Source organism: Gekko japonicus, unplaced genomic scaffold (genome assembly GCF_001447785.1).
Source record: "Gekko japonicus isolate JY-2015 unplaced genomic scaffold, Gekko_japonicus_V1.1 scaffold3234, whole genome shotgun sequence".
In the NCBI taxonomy this organism is placed as follows: Eukaryota; Metazoa; Chordata; class Lepidosauria; order Squamata; family Gekkonidae; genus Gekko; species Gekko japonicus.
Window position 1 is genome coordinate 41,450 of NW_015163186.1, and position 24,332 is coordinate 65,781.

General features: G+C 48.1%; 1 protein-coding gene across 1 annotated transcript in view; it reads right to left on the reverse strand.

The window, feature by feature from the left end:
- Positions 1-24,332, reverse strand: part of LOC107106900 (collagen alpha-2(V) chain-like) — a 64,555-nt gene that overhangs the window by 37,399 nt on the left and 2,824 nt on the right. Inside the window, exons 2-8 of the mRNA XM_015407116.1 lie at positions 22,782-22,835; positions 12,912-13,019; positions 8,002-8,079; positions 6,298-6,342; positions 4,139-4,192; positions 3,451-3,504; positions 908-961 (exon numbers count right to left, since the gene is read on the reverse strand). Of these exons, the coding sequence (XP_015262602.1) occupies positions 908-961; positions 3,451-3,504; positions 4,139-4,192; positions 6,298-6,342; positions 8,002-8,079; positions 12,912-13,019; positions 22,782-22,835 (447 nt within the window). The remainder of the gene's footprint in view (positions 1-907; positions 962-3,450; positions 3,505-4,138; positions 4,193-6,297; positions 6,343-8,001; positions 8,080-12,911; positions 13,020-22,781; positions 22,836-24,332) is intronic.

Consider the following 24,332-nt stretch of genomic DNA (forward strand, 5'->3'; position numbering starts at 1 on the left):
CCAGTCCAACACTCTGGGTCACACAGTGGCCAAAAATACCAGGTGCCATCAGGAGGTCCAGCAGTGGGGCCAGGGGACACTAGGAGCCCTCCCACTTTTGCCCCCCCCCAAGCACCAAGAATACAGAGCATCACTTTCCCCACCCAGAGAGTTCCTATCTATACTTTGTGGCTAATAGCCACAGATGGACCTCTGCTCCACATAAGAACATAAGAGAAGCCAATGTTGGATCAGGCCAATGGCCCATCCGGTCCAACACTCTGTCACACAGTGGCCAAAAATACCAGGTGCCATCAGGAGGTCCACCAGTGGGCTGAGTCCTCATCTATCTCTCCTTATATATAATTGAATAGTGGGTGCCAAAGTTCTAATTCTAAAATGCACTCCCTTAGTGTATGGCTGATGGCACTGCTCCTCAGCATATATCGCCACCAATCAGAAGGCAAAGCCCGGGTCCCGCCCACACCACAACTGCTGCGACAACCTGGTCTTTTGCATATGGAAGCTGATTGGACTTCACTCCATTCCACACCTCAAACTCCCCCCCCCCCGCAAGGCAGTTGGAATGTCAGTTGCATATGGAACCTGCTGTATTCTGGTGGTGTGCAGGTCCCAGATTCATGTTTTAAAAGCAGACTGACACTGTTTGTCCAAAGCCAGAGCACTCTCCCAGAGCCTCTTTCTAGATCCCGTTGTATTTATTTCCACAACGGGCCTTATTTCTAGTGAGTGATAACTCCATAGGGAGCTGCCAGTTTTTATGCATGATTAACTGACAGCGATTCCGGAACAAGATTTTTCTCCTCTACCTGTATCACTTGCCTTCAACACAATTTCAAGATCCTAACTCCCCGACACTCTCCCAGTACTAGAAGAGTTTGAGAAGCATAATTGGCAGCAAACGTACCGGGGAACCTGGAAACCCAACTTCTCCAGCCTGTCCTGGTCGGCCCGATTCACCCTAGAAAGAAGTAACATATTCAGTAAGTCTTGCAGTGATATTTTAATGTTCATGCACTGTACATACAGAAGAAACCATTATCAATAACTATATCTCCTAACAAGGCAGGTAACTTGATGGCATATGATAAGAATCTGTGCCTAGGTTTATTGATTTCCTTTGCAAAGTTTTGCAGTTGCTACACTTCAGGACAAAGGCGCAGTGATCCTTGGGAAACTTTTCCCTTTGCCCTTCAACACTTTCCCTTTGCCACTCAGTTCCACAGGAACGCAGCATAATGTTTTTATCATAAATGGGGGGGAAAAGAGCATATCATTTTTAACAAAACCAGCAACCCCACGGCCGATTTACTGGCCTTTCTCTCTCATCCTGGTGTCGTTTGTTTATGTGTTTGAAATGTTACTTTTAAATTGTTCAAAACCTTTTTTTATGTTTGCCGCCTCGGAGACCCTGATCGGGTGGAAAGGTGGCGATAAAATGTTTTCAATTAAATAAATAGCTGTTTCCGCAACGCTCGAGGTTGGTGGAATGAAAAGACTTCTGTCACCCACTGAACGGGTGATTCGGTGAACAGCAACATTTCTGTGGGAACGGATACCCAGAATTAAACTCCGTTGGTCTTGAAGGTGACCCTGGACTCACACTTATTTCTATGGGAAGGTTCTCAATTAGGTCTCCCAGTTAGGAGACCAATCAGTAGGTCAATGCTCCCTCTAAACTGTAGAGTCTTTTGAGCAAAAATTCTACTTTGTGAGCTCTCTGCTAAGCCTTCCAATTCATTGAGCTTTGAAAGATTTAAACTCTGCTTTGGATTGCAGTGCAAGCTTCCTGCTCAGCTAGTTCTCCTGGTTAGCAGAAACAGAATACATATTAGCAGAGGTCATTTCGGGGGGGGGGGAACGCAGGGGAACACAGTTCCCCCGGGTGAGGTGCAGGGGGGCGGGGCACATGACGAAGCCCCACCCCCTGCTTCCGGCCGCCACGCTTCCGGCCCTCATTCAGCCAGGAGGAGGCAGGAGGAGGGTAAGTTGCTTCCTCCCTGCCTCTCCCCACCCCTGCCTGCCTGGGGCCAGGGAGGGCCTTGGCAGGGCTTCCTCGCACTCCCGCTGGCCTTGCAGGTCCACCGCCGGGCCCCTGATGTCAGGGGGTGTGGCATATGCTAATGAGTTATGCTAATGAGTCCCCCTAGCTCTTTTTCTATGAAATGACCCCTGCATATTAGTGTGGTCCGAGAGTCCTTATCTCTCCAAAGATTACACTACACAAACAGACGTCTGCAAAAGTCACTTCCTTCTGCAGTCCCTGAGGTCTTCACAGCCCACTTCAGGCAGGAGCGGACTGGGAAATGAAAATGGCCCTGGAACAAGCCAAGCTGACGGGACCCGTAAGCCGGTGGTGGAGGGGTTGCTCAGCTCAGTGGGGCAAACAAGGGTTTTAGCTCCTCCATTGTTTCCTCCTGAACACTGGCAGCAGTGTGTACCGACACCGACTACCATGACCGAGGAAAGGGAGGAGCTGAGTTACCACCAACCCCCCGGAGATCTGGCAGAATTACTAGAGCTTGGTTATAATTGCTCCGGGCCACCAGTGGCCCCCTAAGGCACCGGAAAATTTCCCTGTAGGTTAAACGGCCAATCTGCCCCTGGTTTCAGGGGGAAGAGAGGGAGTAGGTAAAGAAGGGGGGATACCAGTGACTCCCCCGGCATGAGCCAGAGTGAATGCCACTCACACGGCACCACTGTTGAGTCCAGGGCTATTTTTGGGCAGGAACGCACAGGAACGGAGTTCCGGCTGGCTCCCAAGTTGGCCACGCCCAGCAGGAACTCATTATCATAATAGGCCACACCCAACAGCAGAAACTCATTAGGATTGGATACATTAGGGGTGTGTGGCCTAACATGCAAAGGAGTCCCTGCTACAAAAAAAGGCCCTGGGTTTTGACAACAAACAAGGTAAACAGAACAAGCAAAAGGTGGGTGTGGCTGGATAACCACACTTCTGGTAACATGTGGGTGTGGCCTAATATGCTAATGAGCTGTGCTATCAGGGGTGTGGCCCAATATGCTAATGAGTTCCTGCTGTTGGGTGTGGCCTATTATGCTAATGAGTTCCTGCTGGGCTTTTTCTACAAAAAGAGCCCTGGTTGAGTCTAAGCCAAAAAAGACACAACTGGATTTAAGCCAAACAAACCTTCTACAGTTAGCACAAGGAGATAAAATTCCGTATGGAATTTTCTGACCAGGAATCCTGGTCTTGCAAGTTCTTTGAGACCTTTACAAAACCAGGTAAGACCTTTCTGAAGAAGACCACAGTTGGTCAACAGCACTCGTTCGACCTTGGCTTTTTGAACTGAGTCTGTTTTTCTGTTGTTTTTAGGATGCATTTTGTTTTTTAGGATGCGTGTTGTGTTGTGTGCCTTCACATGGGTCACCGGCCCAAGAGAACATATGGTTGTCTTGTCTGAGGGAACAAAAAATGGTAAAACTTACATCTTCACCAGGTTTTCCTGGAGGGCCTTCTGGGCCGCGAGCACCAGTAGGTCCCTAGAAAGAGAAAACGTACATCCTTGAGTCAGCAAATTAACAAAACCGCAATAAAATGCATGTTACAGTAGCAAAAAATTACAATTCACAACTGGATAAAATGCAAAAGCAAACAAGGCCAGTACCCATTTTAATAGGAAGACTGGCTCACAGCTTTAGGTAAAGGTAAAGGTTTCCCTTGCTCGAAAGCCAGTCGAATCCAACTCTAGGGTTGTGGTGCTCATCTCCGTTTCCAAGCTGAAGAGCCAGCGCTGTCCAAAGACATTTCCACGGTCATGTGGCCAGCATGACTAAACACCAAGGCGCACGGAACGCTGTTACCTTCCCACCAAAGTGGGACCTATTTATCTACTTGCAGTTTCTTGCTTTCAAACTGCTAGGTTGGCAGGAGCTGGAACCAGAGACGTGAGCTCACTCCATCATGCGGCACTCAGGTCTCGAACTGCTGAACTACCGACCTTCCAGCCTGCAGTTCAGCGTCTTAACCACTTGAGCCACCGCAGCTCCTTGGTTCACAGCATTAGCCTGCATAAATTGGGCATAATCTGGATCAATAATACACAGTTCCATTTGCATTCTCGCTACTTATACGAAATTTTAATGTCAGGTTAAATGTGTATATGACATGTCTTACCATTGGTCCCGGGTCCCCATGTTCACCTGGAGAGCCTGGTGGGCCAGTAGAACCCTAAAATGGGGGTACATACAGATTAGAACTTTGGGGAAACATTAGAAAAGGAATAAGATACAGTAATTAACAAATAGTTCAGAGGTTAGCCATGTCGGTCTGTAGTAGAATAGCTAGATTAGAGTCCAGTAGCACCTTAGAGACCAAAAAGATGTTGGGGTATAAATATCTGACTAAGGGAGTTCTGACTATTTATTTATTTATTTAATTTATATCCCGCCCTCCCCTGGACAATGGTGAGCAGAGCAGGTAACAACATATTTGTTAAAAGAAAATGTCTATAAAATCAGGCTATTGACACAGTTTTTATAATAATACTAACAGTTAAAACTAACAAAGGATGGCTCATGAAGAGGGAAACAAGTGGAGGCTGGACGATCATCTTTCGGATATGTTGTAGGTATGTAGGGCTATCTTTCGGTATACTCCTGCAGAGTGCATGGGGTTGGACTAGATGACCTGAAAGGTCCCTTCCAACTCTAACATTCTATGATATGATTCTATAATGTGGTGTCCCTTATCCAGGGGAAGAGTGAACATCCAGGATGATTCAACTGTCCCCTTCTGTAGCTGTCTGTCACCAGTGGGGGAAGACATTTACATTTTGTTTGACATTCCCTCAATGATCTCTCCTTCCTCACCAATATTTAGGTGAGTGCATTCAGCATAAGCTGAATCAAATAAATTCTCAAAAAATACCTTATCAGTATTTTTTAGCATTTATTCAGCCGAATCAGATTCTCTAATCTAATTTGGCTACCAATAAATTGATCCCGAATAGAAGCCGATCTTATCTGGCTTTTATTCGGGCGAATTCACCGGAGCTGCTGGTCATTTAAACCTAACAGCTGACAGGCAGTCTGTCTATCAGTTGTTACATTTAAATGGCCGGCAGCCATTTCAGCACTCCCTTTAGGCTCCCCCCTCTCTTAAGCAGGGGGAGCAAAAGGGAGTGCTGAAATGCCTTCCAGCCATGCCTCCCTGATCTGTCTTCCCTTCCCCAGCCAACCTGCCATGGTGAGCTGGTTGGGAAATGGATGGGAGACATTTAAACATGCCTCCCCGTCCTGTCTCCCCTTTCCCAGCCAACCTCCCACAGCGGACAAGCTGGGAAAGGGACGGGGAGGCATTTAAACATGCCTGCCTGAACTGCCTCCCCTTTCTCATCCAACCTAACTTCACGGGCTGACTCGGGAAGGGATGACAGATCAGGGAGGCATGTTTAAATGCCCCCCCTACCCTTCTGTCTCCTCTTTCCCAGGCAACCCACCATGGTGGGTTGGCTGGGAAAGGGACAGGGAGGCATGCGAACACGCCTCCCTGACTTGTCCCCCCTTTCCCAGCCAAACTGTCACAGTGGGCATGTAAACACAACTCCCCAATCTGTTGTCCCTTCCCCATCCAACCTGCCTCCATGGGCTGACTCAGGAAAGGAAGGGAGAGCAGGTCAGTAGGGCAGCTCAGGGGTGGAAGGCAAGACATTTAAGCCTTCTCTCAGACTTCCTCCCAATACCAATCAGCTGCCAGGCGGATTGCTGCGCAGATCTGTTTGAATGGAAGGCAGTCATTTCAGCCCTCCCAGCTAAATATTTTCGGCAATACCGATTACTTTCCGAATCTCAATCAAATACCAATATTATATTTGTGTGGGTGTGGGTGTGTGCACACCCCTACCAATTTTTTTAAAATGTTTTGTATGTATTTTAACTGTTTGGTATGCACTTAAACTCTTTTTAAAATTAATTTAATGATGAATGTGGGGGGTTTGATTTTAATAGTTTTATAATTTAATTTTTTGTCGTTTTGAATGGTTAGCCATCCCTTGCATCCCTTGCGAGAACGAACAAGACCTAATATCTTGTAAATGAGAAAATAATAATAAATTTAAAAACCAAATGACATTCTCCTATGAGAAAATTATCCTATATGTCACCATCAAATGTGTGATAAAGTTAGATTGTGTGTTGTATAGGGGACAGGAGGACTGGGCAAAACAATCTTAAACAAACTATTTCTGAGTAACTTATTGGAGATGGAGGCGTCCCAACACTTCTTTATACAGACCTAATCCAGAATAGGTGCACAACTCTCGCAGCGCTACTTACCGGTTGTCCCTGCGAACCTGGAGGCCCTCTTGGCCCTACGGGACCCTGGGAAGGAAACAAACCTCATTACTCAGGTTGGTTCTGAAGAAGTGAATCAAATGGGAAACTACAAAATCCTAGTAGGTCAATCTTCTATCCCAGGACAGAATGATTCTCTCAGACACAGCGGGGTCCAGAGAGGATAGAGACGCTCAAACACCCAATGGTTCGGCGCACATGCTGACGCCAAGCTGTGATCTGCACAGTTCGATGTCTGACAAACTGCAGTCAAATAGCTCTCGACTGTGCAAAAATACCAGTTGAGCAAGCAGGTTCTCATATGATTTTCCTGCAACCCCCCCCCCATGTTCCCTCTAAGCTGTGGAGTCTTGTGAGCAAAAATTCTGCTTTGTGAGCTACTGGCATTAAAGTTGTGAGCGAGCGACTGGGCTGCTGCATAAATCAGTTTGCTCTGGAGCCCATCCCGTCTTGAGCTGAGACACAAATGTGTGAGCCGGAGGCTAAAGAACTGAGAGCTAGCTCACGCTGACTCAGCTTACGGGGAACACTGCCCCCCATCCCCCCACCTTCCCTCTTCATCCGCTGTTTTATCCGTCCTTTAAGCCCCGAAAACATTAATATTCTAAAGTGAACAATTCATAGATGTGAGGTATCACCCTCTATCCGTTATGGCTTCCTGACCCGATGTTCATTAATAGGAACAACAGGCAAAGGGATCAAGAGGAAATTGGGCATGCGCATTCTGCTCAGGACAGCTGCTTCTTGAAACCATTTTCATCCCCAAAGCAGCATGGGGGGGGGGGGAACACCTTATAAACAGGGGTCATTTCCTGCAGGAGCGCACAGGAGCGGAGCTCCGGCAGTAAAGAGCCCAGGGGGGTGGGCACATGCAACAAGCCCCACCCCCTGCTCCCAGCAGCCCTCAGGCAGAGCAAGAAGCAGCCAGGCAAGCTGCAGAGCCCCCCCTGCCCCCCCGGTCCAAAACAGTCCAGTGGCACCTTTAAGACCAAGTTTTATTCAGGTACAAGCTCACCCTCCTCTGTGAGGACAGATTTGCACATCCCCCCCCCCAATAGCTAGCAATCCAAAACAGTCCAGTGGAGCCTGAGTGGTGGGTGTTGCCTTCTGACACACTTCCGGTGACGTCAGGGGGTGTGGCATATGCAAATAAGCTATGCTAATATGCTAATGAGCTCCTGCACCTCTTTTTCTACAAAATGACCCCTGCTTATAAAACAGGTTGTCTCTCCAATAGGGAAGAGCTCTTCACAGTCAGGTCCTTTGCTTGCTTTTGTTCTTCTTTTTGGTTCTGTATTTCCCAGGGCCCTGGTTGTCCCAGGCAAGCCCAATCTTGTCAGGATAAGCCCTGGTTAGTACTTGCATGGGAGACCACCAAGGAAGTCCAGGGTCGCTATGCAGAGGCAAGCGATGGCAAAACCACCTCTATTTGTCTCTCACCTTGACCTGGATGGCCCAGGCTAGCCCAGCCTCATCAGGTCTCAGAAGCTAAGCAGGATCAGCAGCCCTGGTTAGTACTTGCATGGGAGACCACCAGGGAAGTCTACGGTTGCTCTGCAGAGGTAGGCGATGGCAAAACCACGTCTGTTTTGACTCTTGCCTTGACCTGGATGGCCCAGGCTAGTCCGATCTACTTTGGATTGTTCTCTAAAACTACACCAAGAGTCCCGATCAATGAATTCTTACCGTGGCGCCAGGCATGAATCCCATTTGACCGGCAAGCCCCGCTTTCTCATCCAGTCCTGCCATCTGAGACGTGAAGGGCTGCAAACATAAGGATTTTATTAGTCTTGGAGAAAGTGTATTTTATTTTATTTTTTGTCGTCATTTGGGAGGTCAAACTTTTTGCGAGGCACACGTGAAACAAGTGGATGAACGTTTATTGTATGCATGTCTTGAAAATATTTAAAACACGCATACAGCGCCTCTCGGCTGAATCATGAGTCTGGTTTGGGGGCAAACCTCCATGGTTTGAGGGCAATTTTACCATCGAGCTTACCATACAATTTGCCCGCAAACCAGAGCATCGCTGTGCAATGTCCCTGACATGATGATGTTACAACTGTGTGCTGTCGTTGCGTCCGTGATGTCGCTGTTTGGGGGCGGAGCCCTACCCCACTCCCAGAAGGCTCCCTCCCACCCCCTGCCGGCGTGTGGTGAGTACCTGGCAACCCTGCCAGGACGTAGGGCTGGCGGTCTCCAAGTGGGGCCTGGGGATCCCCCAGAATTACTACTGATCTCCAGACGACAGAGAACTGCTCTGCTGGAGAGTAGACTCTATGGCCCGGTGCCCAACTGGGGTCCCATCCTTCCCCAAACCCAGCACTTCCCAGGCCCCACCTAAAATCTCCAGGACTTTCCTAACCTAGGGTTCCCAAATGTGCCCGGGGGGCGGGGAATCCCCCGCTTTCACAGCTCGATTTTCGACGGCCCGAAAATCGGGCCCGGGGGAAAACCCACCCCCGCGCGTGCGTCACCCGGAAGTGACGTCACACGCTGGGGGTGGGGCCACGCCATTTGAGGGGAAAACAAAGAGTTTTCCCCTCAAATGGCATGGCCCCAGCCCCAGCGTGTGACATCACTTCCGGGTGACACGCACGCACACACCGAAGACGCCAGCTGGGAGCCCCCCGCTACCGGCAAAAAATTATTTGGCAACCCTATCCTAACCTGAAGCTGGCAACCCTAACAAATTTTTTAAAACCTGGCATGGATTTTTGCCTTTCACTTCTGTACACGATTCTGTTACACATTTTAGATTCCTGTCAGTGCCATCGAAAGACACTGTCCAGGGAGTGAGTTCCACAGCACAGGGTGGACCAGGCCTCTCAGCAGACCTGCTTAGAATTACCTCTCTCACACACTTGGGTATTACACCGGCCAAAAGATTTCCATCGATTTTAACGGTCTTTGGACAGAAGCCTGAGTTCTGTCACCATTCAATATCACAAACTCAAGTTATTTGAAGAGTGTCTTTAAAGGTCAGCAGTTCCAAACGCCATTAATCATTTGCGCCTTAAATCCATTCTTCCGCCGCCCAAGTTTTCATATATATTTTTTGCCAAAGGTACGCCAGCTTTAATTAAAAGGAAAATGCCTTATTCTCTCATTAAGATCTGAGGGCTCAAGAGTTTGAAAGATCAACGCGAATTAAATTATCCTGGGCCCTTTTTAAAAACAAAAACAGAAACCCCCTGCCTGTGGGAAACATAGGCCCCGTCCCCTTTCGAGGCAGTGACAAGGGTAACGAGCAAGGATTCATCCCAGCCTTAATTAAAAAAGGAACAATTGATCATTAACCCAGCACTGATTAAACTTCACACAAGTCACAAGTTACTGAGGTAAATATCAATATATGTAAATGGTTCAATCTGCAAATGCACTGTCAGGTTGGCTATTCCGGTCTCCACTCGATTCTGGAACTTTCGCTTAGGAGTCAGCGGTCGTTCTTTTTAAATGTAATGGACGGCAGGAATATATTCTGCTGTCATGAGGAAGGTAGCCCTTCAGCCCCAGAAATTAGGACCTCCTGAAGTTTGGGAGAAGGCTCGTACTACTGGGATGCAGTGCCACCGACTACACTCTTGAAAGGAAGGTACGAAAACATTCCCTTGGATTGTTAGAATTGCCGATCTCCAGGTAGTGACCAGAGATCTCCTGGGATTACAACTGATCTCCACGTGACAGAGGTCAGTTCCCCTGGAGAAAATGGCTGCTTTGGAAGGTGGACTCTGTGGCACTATACCCCACTGAAGTCCCTCCCCTCCCCAAACCCTACTCTCTTCAGGCTCCACCCCCCAAATTCTCCAAGTATTTCCTAACCGAGAGCTGGCACACTTACTAATCATAGATTTTGTACACGCTCTGCTATCCTGACTGAAAAATTGGTTCACATGCTTTTTTCACCCACTGTAGATGTTACGTACAGGCACATTTGCATTTATTGTAACCTGCGTTGGTTGATAAAGCAAAACTTTTCTCTGAGCAGAAGATTGCTTCATACTGGCGGGGGTAGGGCTGCCAAATGGGGGCGGGGGCGGGTAAACCCCCACTTTGGAGGCCCAATTTCTGCCCCCACTGAATCGGGCCCCGGGGGGAACTCCGCGCCCCCCCCGAAGCACAGCATGGCTGTGTCACCAGAGGTGACGCAACCACGTCGATCACGTTGGGGTGTGGCCCCGATCGTCGGAGGGAAAACTCTATGGTTTTCCCTCCGACGATCGGGGCCACGCCCCCAACGTGATTGACATAGCGCGTCACTTCCGCGATGTGCTGGCGGCGCGTGCGCGCACATCGGAGGAAAGCTCCCGGAGCCCGGCGACGCTCCCCCGCTGGTAAGTAGATTAGACTTGGCAACCCTAGGCGGGGGTTGACCAAATGAGTATGAGATCTGTGGCTAAGTTTCTGTTCTCTGCCATGAAAATACAGGCTGAGTTAACGTTCTGTGTATAATCTACTCAGAGTCTGACCCTTAAACTGTTAGATGTATTAGGATGAATGATATATGCTGGTTATTAATTTTATAGTAGTGGTTGTTGGGTTTTTTTGCTGCTGTATGGCCAGGGGCCGTAATAAAGACTGACCGACCGACATCAACTATTGAGGTTCATGTGCTTATACAAATTCAAGCCTCTGAGAATTAAAAATAGGAGTGATAATCAGTAGGAAAAGGAGAATCAAAGGGATAATGTTTGTACCAACATCCAGGAGGGGGGATACTGAAGCTCTGGGAAACCTCAAGTTTCACCTGGCTGGGGTCCTGGCTTACCTGGCTTTTGGCAGGGGTGATCCTGCCCGGTCCCAAGATCTTATGGCGTGCAAAGTGATGTCATCGCACTGGGCACGTTGTGCAGGGGATGCTCTAGCAATTGGGCGAAAAGCTTTATGGTCATCATAGAGTTTTAACCCAAATGCTAGAGTGTCCCCTGCGCAACTTGCCCGGCACAATGATGTCATCACACCAGACATGTCAGGCACAACAGGGCTTTTCGGGGGCGGGGCTCCCCCTGCTGGACGCCTGGCCATAGGCAGACTCGGGCCCCAAAGGTGGGGGGAAACCTGCCCGTTTTGGGGGGATGACAACCCTAAAACGGGTAGTGATTTCTCCTCTTTCTGGAGAACTCTTTTGCAACTTGATCTTCACCACCCCTGGTCACACATGGAACTGTGATGTCAATATCTGTTACTACTTTCATATTACGATACGAAACTCGTCTGTTGCCAAGGTGACCTTAGCCAGATATGGCCAAGAGCTGACTTTATAAGAATGAATGCTTGCTAGGAAGCTAAGAATACTGAGCTGAGGACTTTTGAGGAGTAACTAGGCCTACACATTGGCTAGGTTACCCCAGGAAAATGGGCTCTTGCACAGTTTGGCCAACCTGCAGCTCCAAAGACAGTTGCTATACACTTCATGACATATTATGCACAGTTGTGTGAGTTTGTAATATTGTGGTGTGTGTGTATATGTGTGTATTAGGGTTGCCAAGTCCTTACTGTAGGTATAGCGGGGGAGTCCAGCGCTGCTCTGGGAGATCATGTGTGCGTGCGAAGCGCGCATGCACCGCAATTACGTCACCCGGAAGTGACGCAACCACGCCGGGCATGCCGGGGGCGGGCCACAATCATCCAAGGGGAAACCATAGAGTTTTCCCTCAGATGACTGCGGCCCCGCCCCCAATGCACCCGGCGCAACTGCATCACTTTCGGGTGACGTGCTGACGCCGGGCACGTCGCGTGCTTTGGGGGTGGGGTTTCCCCCAGGGCCCGATCCGCCACCGGCGCGTAACAGGCCTCTCTTGGCGGGGGTTTCCCCGCCCCCCCCCGGGGGGGACTTAGCAAGCCTAGTATGTATGCGTGTGTGTGTATTATAGATAGATGATGATGATAGATAGATAGATAGATAGATAGATAGATAGATAGATAATAGATAGATAGATAGATAGATAGATAGATAGATAGATAGATAGATAGATATGCAAGAAAGGGCTTACTTTTAGTCTGTGTTCTGCTCTACAGATGAAGCCCCTTGCAAAAAAACAACCAAGTTTTACATGCACTACCTACAGCAGGGGTCTCCAACAAGGTGCCCGTGGGCCCCATGGTGACCACAGACACCTTAACTGGCTCCTGCCACGTGTTTTCAGAAAGTGGGTGGAACTAGATGGGGCTCCTGCTGAGTACACCTTCCGATTGGCCACTGGAGATCTGACTGGCTGCACGGATTAAAATAACCTCGCCTCAATGGCAGCTGACACCACAGTGTTGGTTGGCTTTATCCTCTCTTACTCCTCTGTCCTAGTATATATTTTTTTTAATTACCCCCTCTTCCGCCCTTTACTTGAACTTCCTCCGGTTGGCTCTGCTTCCCGCGGCAGCCGTTTTGTGGCTGCGCCCACCGCTCTGTCTCAGAATTCCAAAGGTGCCCACCAGATCAAAAAGGGCGAGGACACCTCGTCTACCATGTCCGTCTCTTGCGTCTGTCCATGTGTTTGATCCTCCATCAGTAAGGAGCACAGTGCTTCCTTGGAACGGCTCCCCCGCTAGATTGTAAGCCCATCAGCCTTCATCTCACACCTGCAACGGAGGCCACTTACTCTGGTCATTCCATCGGGGCCTGTCGATGGTTGTCCAGGAGGTCCAGGATCACCGGGCTGTCCAGGTATACCAGGCTCCCCATCCAGTCCAGGAGGACCACGGGCACCCTAAAGGAAGAGGTGGCATCAGTCAACATGGGCAGTTACACAAGGTGCACATAAAGAACAGAGATTATCAAACGAGTCAAACATCGCAGTCAGTGGCTGATTTCGCACTGGAGCTGCCTCAATGTTGCGCCGCCGTTTGCCCTGATACTATTGGTCAATTTCACACCCGAAGCTGCGGGGCTGCATTTTGACTCGCGGCTTTGCCCGATTTCCCCGCAGTTTCATGATCCGCGGCTTCGGGTGTGAAATTGACCAATAGTATTGGGGCAAACATCGAGGCAGCTCTAGTTCGAAATCAGCCATCGTGTGTGCCACTGCTGCTGCTGCAAAAAAACAACAACACCCTTTTCCTGTTACTGAGGTTGTCCTTGCAGTAATGAGGTTGCCTATGCATTATTCCAAAGGCTAGCCTTCGGAAACTAAGCAGGGTCGGCCCTGGCTAGTATTTGGACGGGAGACTCCCAAGGAAGCCCAGGGTTGCTACGCAGAGGCAGGCCATGGCAAACCACCTCTGAACATCTCTTGCCTTGACCTGGATGGCCCAGGGTAGCCTGATCTCATCAGATCTCAGAAAGTAAGCAGGGTCGGTCCTGGTTAGTACTTGGACGGGAGACCACTGAGGAATTCTAGGGTTGCTACACAAAGGCATGCAATGGCCAACCACCTCTAGGCTTGCCAAGTCCCCCCGGGGGGCAGGGACGAGGCCTATTCCCCGCCGCCGGCGGATCGGACCCTGGGGGGAACCCCACCCTCAAAGTACGTGACGTGCATGTCACCCGGAAGTGACGCGACCATGCCGGGCACTCTGGGGGCGGGGCCACGGTCATCCGAGGGAAAACTCTATGGTTTTCCTCGGATGGTCGTGGCCCTGCCCCCCGGGTCACGTCACTTCTGGGTGACGGGGTTGCGGCGCTCCGGAAAACAGCTGGGAGTCCCCTGCTCCAGCTAAAGGTAAGACTTGGCAACCCTAACCACCTCTCAGTGTTCCCTCTAAGCTGAGTTAGTGTGAGTCAGCTCACAGTTTTTTTAGCCTCCGGCTCACACATTGTGGTCTTAGCTCAGGGAGGAGGGCTCCAGAGCAGACTAATTTCTGCAGTCACCAAATCGCTCTTTCACATCTTCAATGCCAGCAGCTCACAAAGTAGAATTTTTGCTCACGGGACTCCACAGCTTAGAGGGAGCCTTGCTCTGAATGTCTCTTATCTTGAAAATCCCATGGGGTTGCCAGAAGTCATGACTTGACCACACTTTGCACACGCACAAAAACATCCTGTTTTCCAATATTTGGCTCTCTTTGGCTGCGGTTACACTCACTAAATAATCCACTTTCAATCCACTTTCAGTGCACTTTCCGACTGGATTTCACTGTGTGACCACTTGTCTTTAGAGGTGCCAGCTTAAGGGAAAAGGGTGGACCAGCATCTAAAAACAGCATACACTTTACACCTGCCACATGAAAGTTGTGTAATATGGCGGCCAGAAGATCAACAGTGGTTCATCATATGAAGAAGAGAGAAGAGATTGGATTTATACTCCGCCCTTCACTACCCAAAGGAGTCTCATAGCGGCTTACAAACTCCTCTCCCTTCCCCTCCCCACAACAGACACCCTGTGAGGTAAGTGGGGCTGAGAGAGCTCTGACAGATACTGCTCTTTTTCAAGGACAGCTCTGGCAGACCTATAGCTTGCCCAAGGTCATCCAGCAGCTGCAAGTAGAGGAGTAGGGAATCAAACCCGGTTCTCCCAGATTAGAGTCCGCGCACTTAACCACTACACCAAACTGGCTCTCAATTGCTCCCAATGGGTCCCAGAGTTTTCTACATGGCTGCCAACAACATTTGAAGGTGACACAGTAATTCTCTCTTTTAGGTGGTTATTTGTATGACTTATATCTCTAGACACCCTGACTTGGCTGGCCTAGGCTAGCCCAGTCCTGTCGGATCTTGAAAGCTAAGGCGGCGTATAAATTAAATAAATACTTGGATGGGAGACCACCAAGGAAGTCCAGGGTAGCAACGCAGAGGCAGGCAATGGCCAAACCACCCCTGCTCATCTCTTGCCTTGAAGGTCCTCTGGGGTCCCCATGATTCAGTGGTGACTTGATAGCACTTTACACACACACACAATGATAGGTCCTTGGCCTTAGTTTTAGAAGTTCTCTTCAATGGACCATCATTTTCCACCAAACTTCACAGACGAACGATAACTTTACACACACACACACACACACACACACACACACACACAATGATAGGTCCTTGGCATTAGTTTTAGAAGTTCTCCTCAATGGACCATCATTTTCAACCAAACTCCACAGACAAACGATAACTTTACACACACACACACACACACACACACACAATGATAGGTCCTCGGCCTTAGTTTTAGAAGTTCTCCTCAATGGACCATCATTTCCCACCAAACTTCACAGACAAACGATAACATCTGAGTGGTCCCTTCTGACTACCTATGTTGTCTATCCAGTCAGTCAATACCCAGCATAAGATCTCAACACTTCTTAAAACCAGCGAATATTCGTAAAATTCGGAGCTCAAAAAAACCCCAACCCCCCTATTACGGTAATTCCAAACGTTTCCACTTTCTAATTGCTATGGTACAACATTTTGCTACCGCATGTCTTACAGATTTCCGTGTATCTTCTAAGAGATATTTCCAGAGTACTTCAGACCTAAAGTTCATATAATACTTCAGTGGTATGAATTTAGAGAGGAGCGGAATAATGAACTGTGATCTTTCCTCTTGATAAAATTCACAATGCAGGAGAAGATGTGTAACAGATTCAATCACTTTCCCAGAGCAGGGACAACCGAGAAAATCTGCCAAGTAGTACTGCGGAAGGGAATGCATCGAAGCGTGCTCTCGAAAAGGCCCATCTATATCTCGCGCGAATGATATTCGAGAGGTATGGAGCTGATGCATAATTCGGCCACTTTTTCAAACTTCTGTAGTTTATAGGGGGTTATCTATCCAGTGTGTTTCTATCTTGTTCTAAATGGCTCGGGGTCCTGTGGCACACACAGTTCTCCCTTCTGCCTGTTATTCTCACAACAGCCTTGTAGGGTAAATCAGGCTGACCCAAGGTCACCTGGTGAGTTTCCATGGCAGTGTCGCGGTAATGTGGTAAAGCTCTGAGTTGGTGAGGTCTTATAAATAGGAAGCAACAGTTCAAACTGTCTTGTGCTAACTATTTACATTTATTTACATAATTCACATTGAGCTGGTATACACTTACAAAGTGCTTCGCCAGACAACATGTTTGAGAGCAGAGAGAAACAGTACAGTATATTCACAGGTATATACATATCAGCAGAGAACAAACACCAATCAGCATTCCGTGCTGAGTCATTATGTACAGGCATTCTTGCTCTGGTCAGGACCGGTATGAACTAGATAATGTAGCTGTCATGAACTGTCAGTTAGATCACCAGCCTGATGTCCTACCAAGCAGCACTTATATGCTGACAGGCAGGGGTGGGATGTCATCAGGGTCTCCTAAATCCTAGTAGACACTCTAACCCAGGGGTGTCAAACATGCAGCCCGGGGGCCAGATCAGGCCCCCGGAGGGCTGTCTTCTGCTTCTTCTTCCAGTTCTGCTGCTGCTGCATCATCGTAGGTTTGCAGCTTACAGATACACACCTGAAGAGCAGACTCAGGATCGCAACAGCACAGACATTTTGATGCAATAATTCAGAGCAAGAGGTGTCAGTTATCAGGCACTGTTAAATAAACACAATATTGCAAGAGTGCTAACATTTTAAGCATGATGCTATTTTAAGTTTAAAAAAAACCCTTTGCGTTTGTGTCCTTTATAAAGTTTCTATCTCCGCTACCTGGCACTACAGTCTATGACACACATGGCCCGGCCCAACATGGTCTCAGTTATGTCAGATCTGGCCCTCATAACAAATGAGTTCGACACCCCTGCTCTAACCACTACATCACGTTGCCTCTCTCCCTTAAACTAGTAGTTAAATAATAACCATGCATGCGTAGTTCTTTTTCATTTCAACAGGACACATGCAAAAGAACTCCCTGATGATCATGCCCCCCCCTTTTAAAGCTTCCAATGGGAAATAGAGCTTTGCAGCCCTTACCTGGGTACCCCAGGCAAGCCCGATCTCATCATATCTTGGAGGCTAAGCTAGGCAAGTATTTAGATGAGAGACCTCCAAGGAATACCAGGGCCGGGATGCAGAGGCAGGCAACTATCAAGCCACCTCTCTAAAACAGCCTCGCCCCACTAGGGCTCGCAGAAGTCACCGTGACTTCCGGGCACACGTGCACATCCACACGCACACACAAAATATACCCAAATAAAGGGAATAAAGCTTTTGCTATACCAGTTCCTCCAGTCGCGGAGGGGTGAAAAAGAAACCCTCAGCTTTTACATTTACAGTAAAATTCTTCTAGGCGGCTATACGATTACAGCACGTCCCAGGAATTTTTTTTATTATGGGATGAGAAATGGTTAGCCATACATGGAACGGATGTGTAAAAAAGCGGTTATTTGGTGAAATCGCTGATTCACCCCGTTAGGAAATGCAAACAGTGGGTTTCACATATTTTTCGATGATTTCCCATAAACCAATTTGCCAGGGTTTTTTTCTAACTCCTCAGGGGTGGGGTGGGGATAGACATTCTGTTTTCATTTATCCTGGCACCCATTCAGAGGGACTTCTCGAATTCCAGGGGACGCCATCCCGGATTTATCCTGGCATCACTTTACAGGAGAACTTCTCATGAGTCATATCTTAAAAAGCAAAATAAGCTTTGGAAGACAACCAACGCAGGGGGGGGATGTGTGCAGGGAGGAGGCAAAACGGTAGGAAGATTGCTTGGATCTGTCTGTCAAATCCAACATGACTGGTAAATGAATGACATTTGTGTGCGTGCGTGTGCATGTGCGTGCGTGTGTAAAGCGTCCTCAAGTTGCAACTTAAGCCCCCCCCCATAGTGTTTTCAAGGCAAGAGACTAACAGAGGTGGTTTGCCATTGCCTGCCTCTGCGTAGCAACACTCAACAGAGCACAACAATGGGGGATTCTGCACCCATCTGTTTCCTCGCAGTTTTTCCACGACAACGTCGGGAGGTTAATCTCCCCTCTACACCGCATGCCGCTTTCACTTCCTTTGTTCATCGGGTTTTATGGTACCTTCTGCATAGATTTTTGCAGGGGTGGCTTTGCAGTCAGGACAGCGTTGCCCCGGGGGTATGTGCATGTGGTTTTGAGTGGCACCTTTTCCTTCCTCCGCATCCAGTTCCAAGGGAACAATACGCAGACAGCTTGATGCGGCTTCGCTCATCTCCATCAGTCCCCCCCCATTTCCCCCTCTGTATTTATCTCCTCGCCATGAATTACTTGGCTTAGGTGGCTAATGACTGCTGAGGCAAGTACTGACCCAGGAAAATCTGCATACCAATGATCCAAGGCAATGCAATGAAAGCAGATATTCTGAGGCAAGGGGGAACCAGGTTGAGTGCTGTTAAAATGTGGAGCGAATGCGGAATGGACCACTGTTGAGTGGATTCCTTCAGAGGCGCTCACCTCCAAGCCTAGGAATTTAAAATGGAATGGATCGAGGCTTTTTCGATGATGGAAAGAGCCATCAAGTCACAGCTGACTTACGGCAAACACTTAAGGTTTTCAGGGCAGCCAAGAGAGGGGCAGAGATGGTTTGCCATTGCCTGCCTCTACGTAGCAACCCTGGTATACCCTGGAGGTCTCCCATCCAAATACCAGCCATGGCCGACCCTGCTTAGCTTCCGAGATCTGACGAGATTAAGCTAGCCTGGGTCTTCCAGGTCAAGGCACGAGAGGAACAGAGGTGGTGTGCCATCACCTGCCTCTGCATAGCAACCCTAAACTTCCTCGGTGGTCTTCCATCCAAGGACTAACCAGGAACGGCCCTGCTTCGCCTTCGAGATCTGATGACACTGGGCTATCCCGGTCCATCCAGGTCAGGGTAATGCCCTTCCAGCCACATGCATTTATGACACTGCTCTGCAACTCTGACTTTGAGTGCATGAGTCTGTGGTTGAATACATAAGAGCAGGGGAAGAATAAAGAATGGGAGGAGGAAATCTAGGCAGGAGCTTAAATGGGAGGGAGTGGCTAGTGGGAAGGTGTTTAGAAGGGGAAGGACTAAAAATGCAACCCAGTCGAAAAGAACAGTCCAAGGCTGATTTCGCACTAGAGCTGCCTCGATGTTGCACCACCGTTTGCCCCGATACTATTGGTCAATTTCACACCCGAAGCTGCGGGGTTGCATTTTGACTCGCGGCTTCGCCCAATTTCCCCCGCAGTTTCGTAATCCTGTTTTTTGAGGATCACGGAACTGCGGAGGAAATCGGGCGAAGCCACGGGTCAAATGCAGCCCCGCAGCTTCAGGTGTGAAATTGACCAATAGTGTCGGGGCAAACGGCGGCACAACATCGAGGCAGCTGTAGTGCGAAATCAGCCCAACTCTGCGTCTGGTGGAGAGCTACAGCCTGGGACATGATCTCCGATCTACGAAACAAGGCAACATCCAGTGAATGCAGTTTCACTATCACAACTAAAGGAGGGCCCTGGTCTTCGTGGTGCAGGCGAGCTTGATCTCGTCAGATCTGTTAAGCATGCCGGGACAGTGGGAGGTGCTACATCACTCTAAGGGTGTATAGGTGATATCTCCTTGAACGGGAATGCCTCTTTTTGTCTTAATCTGAGAGCTGCCCTCTGACCCCTTCTCTCACTTTGTCCTCTCCCTCTCTTCACATGACCTTCCATGAGGACACATGTCTTTGCAGGTCCCTCCTGTAGATACAGTGCCCTCATACTCCCACACACGTGATGCCAGACAAGCTGGCCATTTGTGACAGGGAAAGGACTCTTTCGCTTAGGCTCTCCTTTTGAGTGCAACCTGAATGTGAACTGGATCTACTTGAATAAATTGAAGTTTTAGTACACTTCTATGACTGGGCAACACTCTGCTATATTAACCAAATATCCCCAATAGCCCTAGCCTGGGTTTTAGAAGAAGAGATTGGATTTATACCCCACCCTTCACTGCCTGAATGAGTCTCAGAGTGGCTTACAATCCCATTCCCTCCCCCTCCCCTCCACAGACACCCTGTGAGGTAGGTGGGGCTGAGAGAGCTCTCTCAAGAAGAGAGAAGAGAAGAGATTGGATTTATACCCGGCCCTTCACTCGGGAGTCTCAGAGCGGCTTACAAACTCCTTTCCCTACCCCTCCCCACAACAGACACCCTGTGAGGTGGGTGGGGCTGAGAGAACTCTGACACAAACTGCTCTTTTTCAAGGACAGCTGTGCCAGAGCTTGTGACTGACCCAAGGTCACATCAGCAGGTGCAAGTGGAGGAGTGGGGAATCAAACCCGGTTCTCCCAGATTAGAGTCCGCGCACTTAGCCACTACACCAAACTGGATCTCCAGAACTGTCCTTGAGAGAACAGCTCTGAAAGACAAGGTCACCCAGCTGGCTGCATGTGGAGGAGTAGGGGAATGAAACCCGGTTCTCCCCGATTAGAGTCTTCAATCTTAACCACTACACCAAACTGGCTTCTACCCTGGGTTTTACCTAGTGGACAAAAATATTTGGTGCTGGACCTTCAAAGAAGAAGGCCTCTCTTTCAAGCCTCCAGCACTAAGGGCGGGGACACGATAGAGGTTTATAAAATGATGCATGGGATGGAGAGAGCTGACAAAGAGACATTTTTTCTCCCTCTCCCGGAATACTAGATCTTGAGGGCATCCAATGAAATTGATGGGCAGTAGGTTCAGGACAGGCAAAAGGAAATACTATTTGACACAGAGAGTGATTAAAATGTGGAATTCGCTGCCAGAGGATGTAGTGATGGCCACAGGAATAGATATCTTTAAAAGGGGATTAGATAGATTCATTGAAGATAAGTTCATCAATGGCTACTAGCCATGGTGACTGAAGGGAACCTCCACATTCAGAGGCCCTGTTTATTTATTTTATTTATTTATTTATAAAGTGAGAGCTTCCAATTTTCTCATTGTATGGCTTCTCTGAGTCCCAGAGCCAGGAGGGAAAGGCCTTGGCCTCTCTTCCCTGTTACCATATGAGACAGGATGCTGGACTAGATGGACTATTGGTCTCATCCAGCAGGGCTCGTCTTAGGTTCTTACATGCATTCGCTCACTATAACTTGTTAACAAAGCTAGTATCACGCTGCAAAGTGTGCAAAGTGTGCAATGAAGAATAATAGCGCTTCGTCACAAAAGATGCTAGTGGTAATTGGAACAAATCAAAGTATGTATTTTTTTAAAAAAACAACACTGCATTAATGGAAATCCCCAAGGAAGGTTTCTTATGTCAGCTTCTCCCACAATGCAAGCACGTTTTAAATAAGTAGGTGCTAAAGAGAGCCACAAGGTGGCAGTAGAGGACACTGCTATTCTTACCATACTTCCTTATTAACTTGATGCCCAAAATAGATCTGGGAAAAATCCCTGTTATTAAAAGCCCCGAACCAAGTAATTGGCTGATTTGCTCACATCAATACAGGAACTTCAACACAGAGACATTTCTTTTGGCACTTACTATTCCATCAGGATTACCATTTCATAATGCTGCGGTGATGGCAGAAACTACTGGGAAAATCTCCCTATATATGCAATTCTCCAACAGCTTTGTTTAAACATAACACAGTACTATGGTTCGTTTTAATTATAATTAGCTTGTGAAAAGCAGGATTAAGCCTGTCTAGGCTGCAGTTTAGGAAGCACTGACAAGTTACAACTTTCAGTGGGGTACAATTCTGTTTCAAAGGATCTAAAACAGGCCTTTCCTAAGGGTTGTAGAGGCCATACAATAAGAAAATCGGAAGGTATTACTTTATAAACAGGGGTCTCCAACGTGGCGCCAAACATTTTCAGAAAGTGGGTAGGGCCGGGGGGGGTTCCTGCCTGGCATAGCTCCTGATTGGCCACTGAAGACCTGATTGGCTGTGCAGATTAAAATAACGTTCGCATGGCAGCTGCACGGCCGTGTCGATTTCATTCTGTCTCTCGCTCCTCTTTCCCAGTGTCCCCCTCGTCTTCATTGCAAGTGGACTTCCTCGGGGGGGGGGCTGCTCCTCCATCTCTTGCGGCAGCCGTTTTGTAACTGTGCCCATTACCCTGTGTCAGAACTCCAAAGGTGCTCACAGGATCGAGAAGGCCGAGGACCCCTGCTGTCTATTATGGATGCCTTTCAAACTGTATTCCCACCTTACATCCTGGGGATTTCCTGCATTACAAATCGGGGCAACTCTGGCTACGAGATTGCTCCATAGTGGCTGCATGTCGACACTGCAGCAGAATTTGGACACCTTACTTAAAGCATGTTGTGCGGTCATGCTTCCAGCATTCTTTCTGCAGCCATCATGGTTAGAGCCATTTAGAGATTAAACTGAGCCTTATCAAAGTTCTAAAATATACCTTGAGTTGGGTTTATGTGATCTGAAGAGAAACCAGAGTCCATTTCCATAGGGCCGTGTTTTAAGATGAACTCCAGACATCAAAAACACAACTCACCAAGCAAAAATACAAATCTAGGGATGCACGATTCGATGGAATGCAGGGTTGCAGACTGTGTTCCAGGATATAATTGTAGGGGAAACAGAGGAGGCCTAATTCAGAAAATATTATAGCCACTCTAAGGTTCTTAAAGTTTTAGACATTGTCCGGTACCTACATTTCAAGTAAGGTTCTCGGAAAAATATTTAACAACTTACAAGTTTTCCTTTGGATCCTCTCGGTCCTCTCGGCCCTTGTGATCCTGGGGGGCCCTAAATCAACAAAGAGAGAAAAATTCGTACGTTCGTTCCACTGTTCTGAAATGCTGTAATGTCACAGTTCGGGAACGAAATTTATTTATTCATTTATTCAAAAAAATTATTTTATTTTTCGTCATCATAAACAACAAAAGAGAGCTTCACAACATCCAGTGTAAAGAGGTGAACTGCCATAGTACTACTTAACCAAAGAATATCGCCATTTGCCTTATCTATAAAAGCACACGGTTTATAAGGGTTAGAAGCTACTATGAGCACCTCGTTGAACCTTAACAAGTGCATCTGGGAAACTCTTCCAGCCAACTAAACTTAAATAATAACTTCTTTCAAGAAATGTGGTTCAGTTGCAAAGGCGACCCCTGCTTTTATCTGGTGCTCTGTGAAGGACTGCGTGTCCGTGGCGGTTTTCACATCAGCCTTTCTAAGGATTCTCTGGAAGATGACGGAGTTTGTCGATAAGAATATGGCAGTTGAGATTTCCTGGATGAGGTTTGCCCCAAGTTACTTATCTTACTATGGAACATAAGGCCACAATAGAGGTTGTGAACATTTATGTCCTAGTCTCTGTTCATGCAGGGCAGCAGTGAAGCCCTAGAAGCAGGGCTATTTTGGGGCAGGAACGCACAGGGACGGTGTTCCAGCTGGCTTAAGAGTTGGCCACGCCCACGCCCACTACAGCCAAAACCTCTGCAATGCCTCCCCGTGCCTGGCGCGGCCCAGCCAAGGGAAGACACGGAGTGTGGCCTAATATGTTAATGTGCTGCACTGTCGGGGTGTGGTCTAATATACCAATGAGTTTCTACTGTTGGGTGTGATCTATTATGCTAATGAGTTCCTGCTGGGCTTTTTCTACAAAAAAAGCCCTGCCTAGAAGTCTGACCAGTTCCCCCCAATTGAAACCAGTTGTGTCCTTCGGCATCTGCCCAGAATCCTCCAGAATGTCCTCCACTTCCCCTCCCAAATTCTTTGGAATAGGCACAGTGCCTCCCACACATGCCCTGAGGACATGAATCAAGGAAATAGTTTTGAAGGAATACAGTTTTGAAAACTGCTGCTGTAGGTATTAATTTACTTTTTTTTAGAATTGCTGGTATTGCTGGCGACACAGTTATGTCCCTTCCAGTGCACGCAGGAAGTTACATCAACACATTGTTGGCGAGCCCCCGCCCCCCAAGTAAATCCCCCACACACACCATTTACTAGGAGGACTTGGAAACCCTGGCTGCAATTCACGATAACAAAATGTTAGTGGTTAAAAATTTGAGAGGAGAGATTCAAAGTCTTGGGACGAGTATATGTGCATGAGTGCCAATGCATCCCAACCCATACATATTCAGTATTTATTTTGGGTACCAGTATGTCTCAGGTTAATTGAGGTGCCTCTTGAACATCTACTGAGAAAAGAGGATTCACCATTTTGTGCAGTTTTTCATATTTATTTTATGTGGGGGAAGAAGAAGAAGAAGAAGAAGAAGAAGAAGAAGAAGAAGA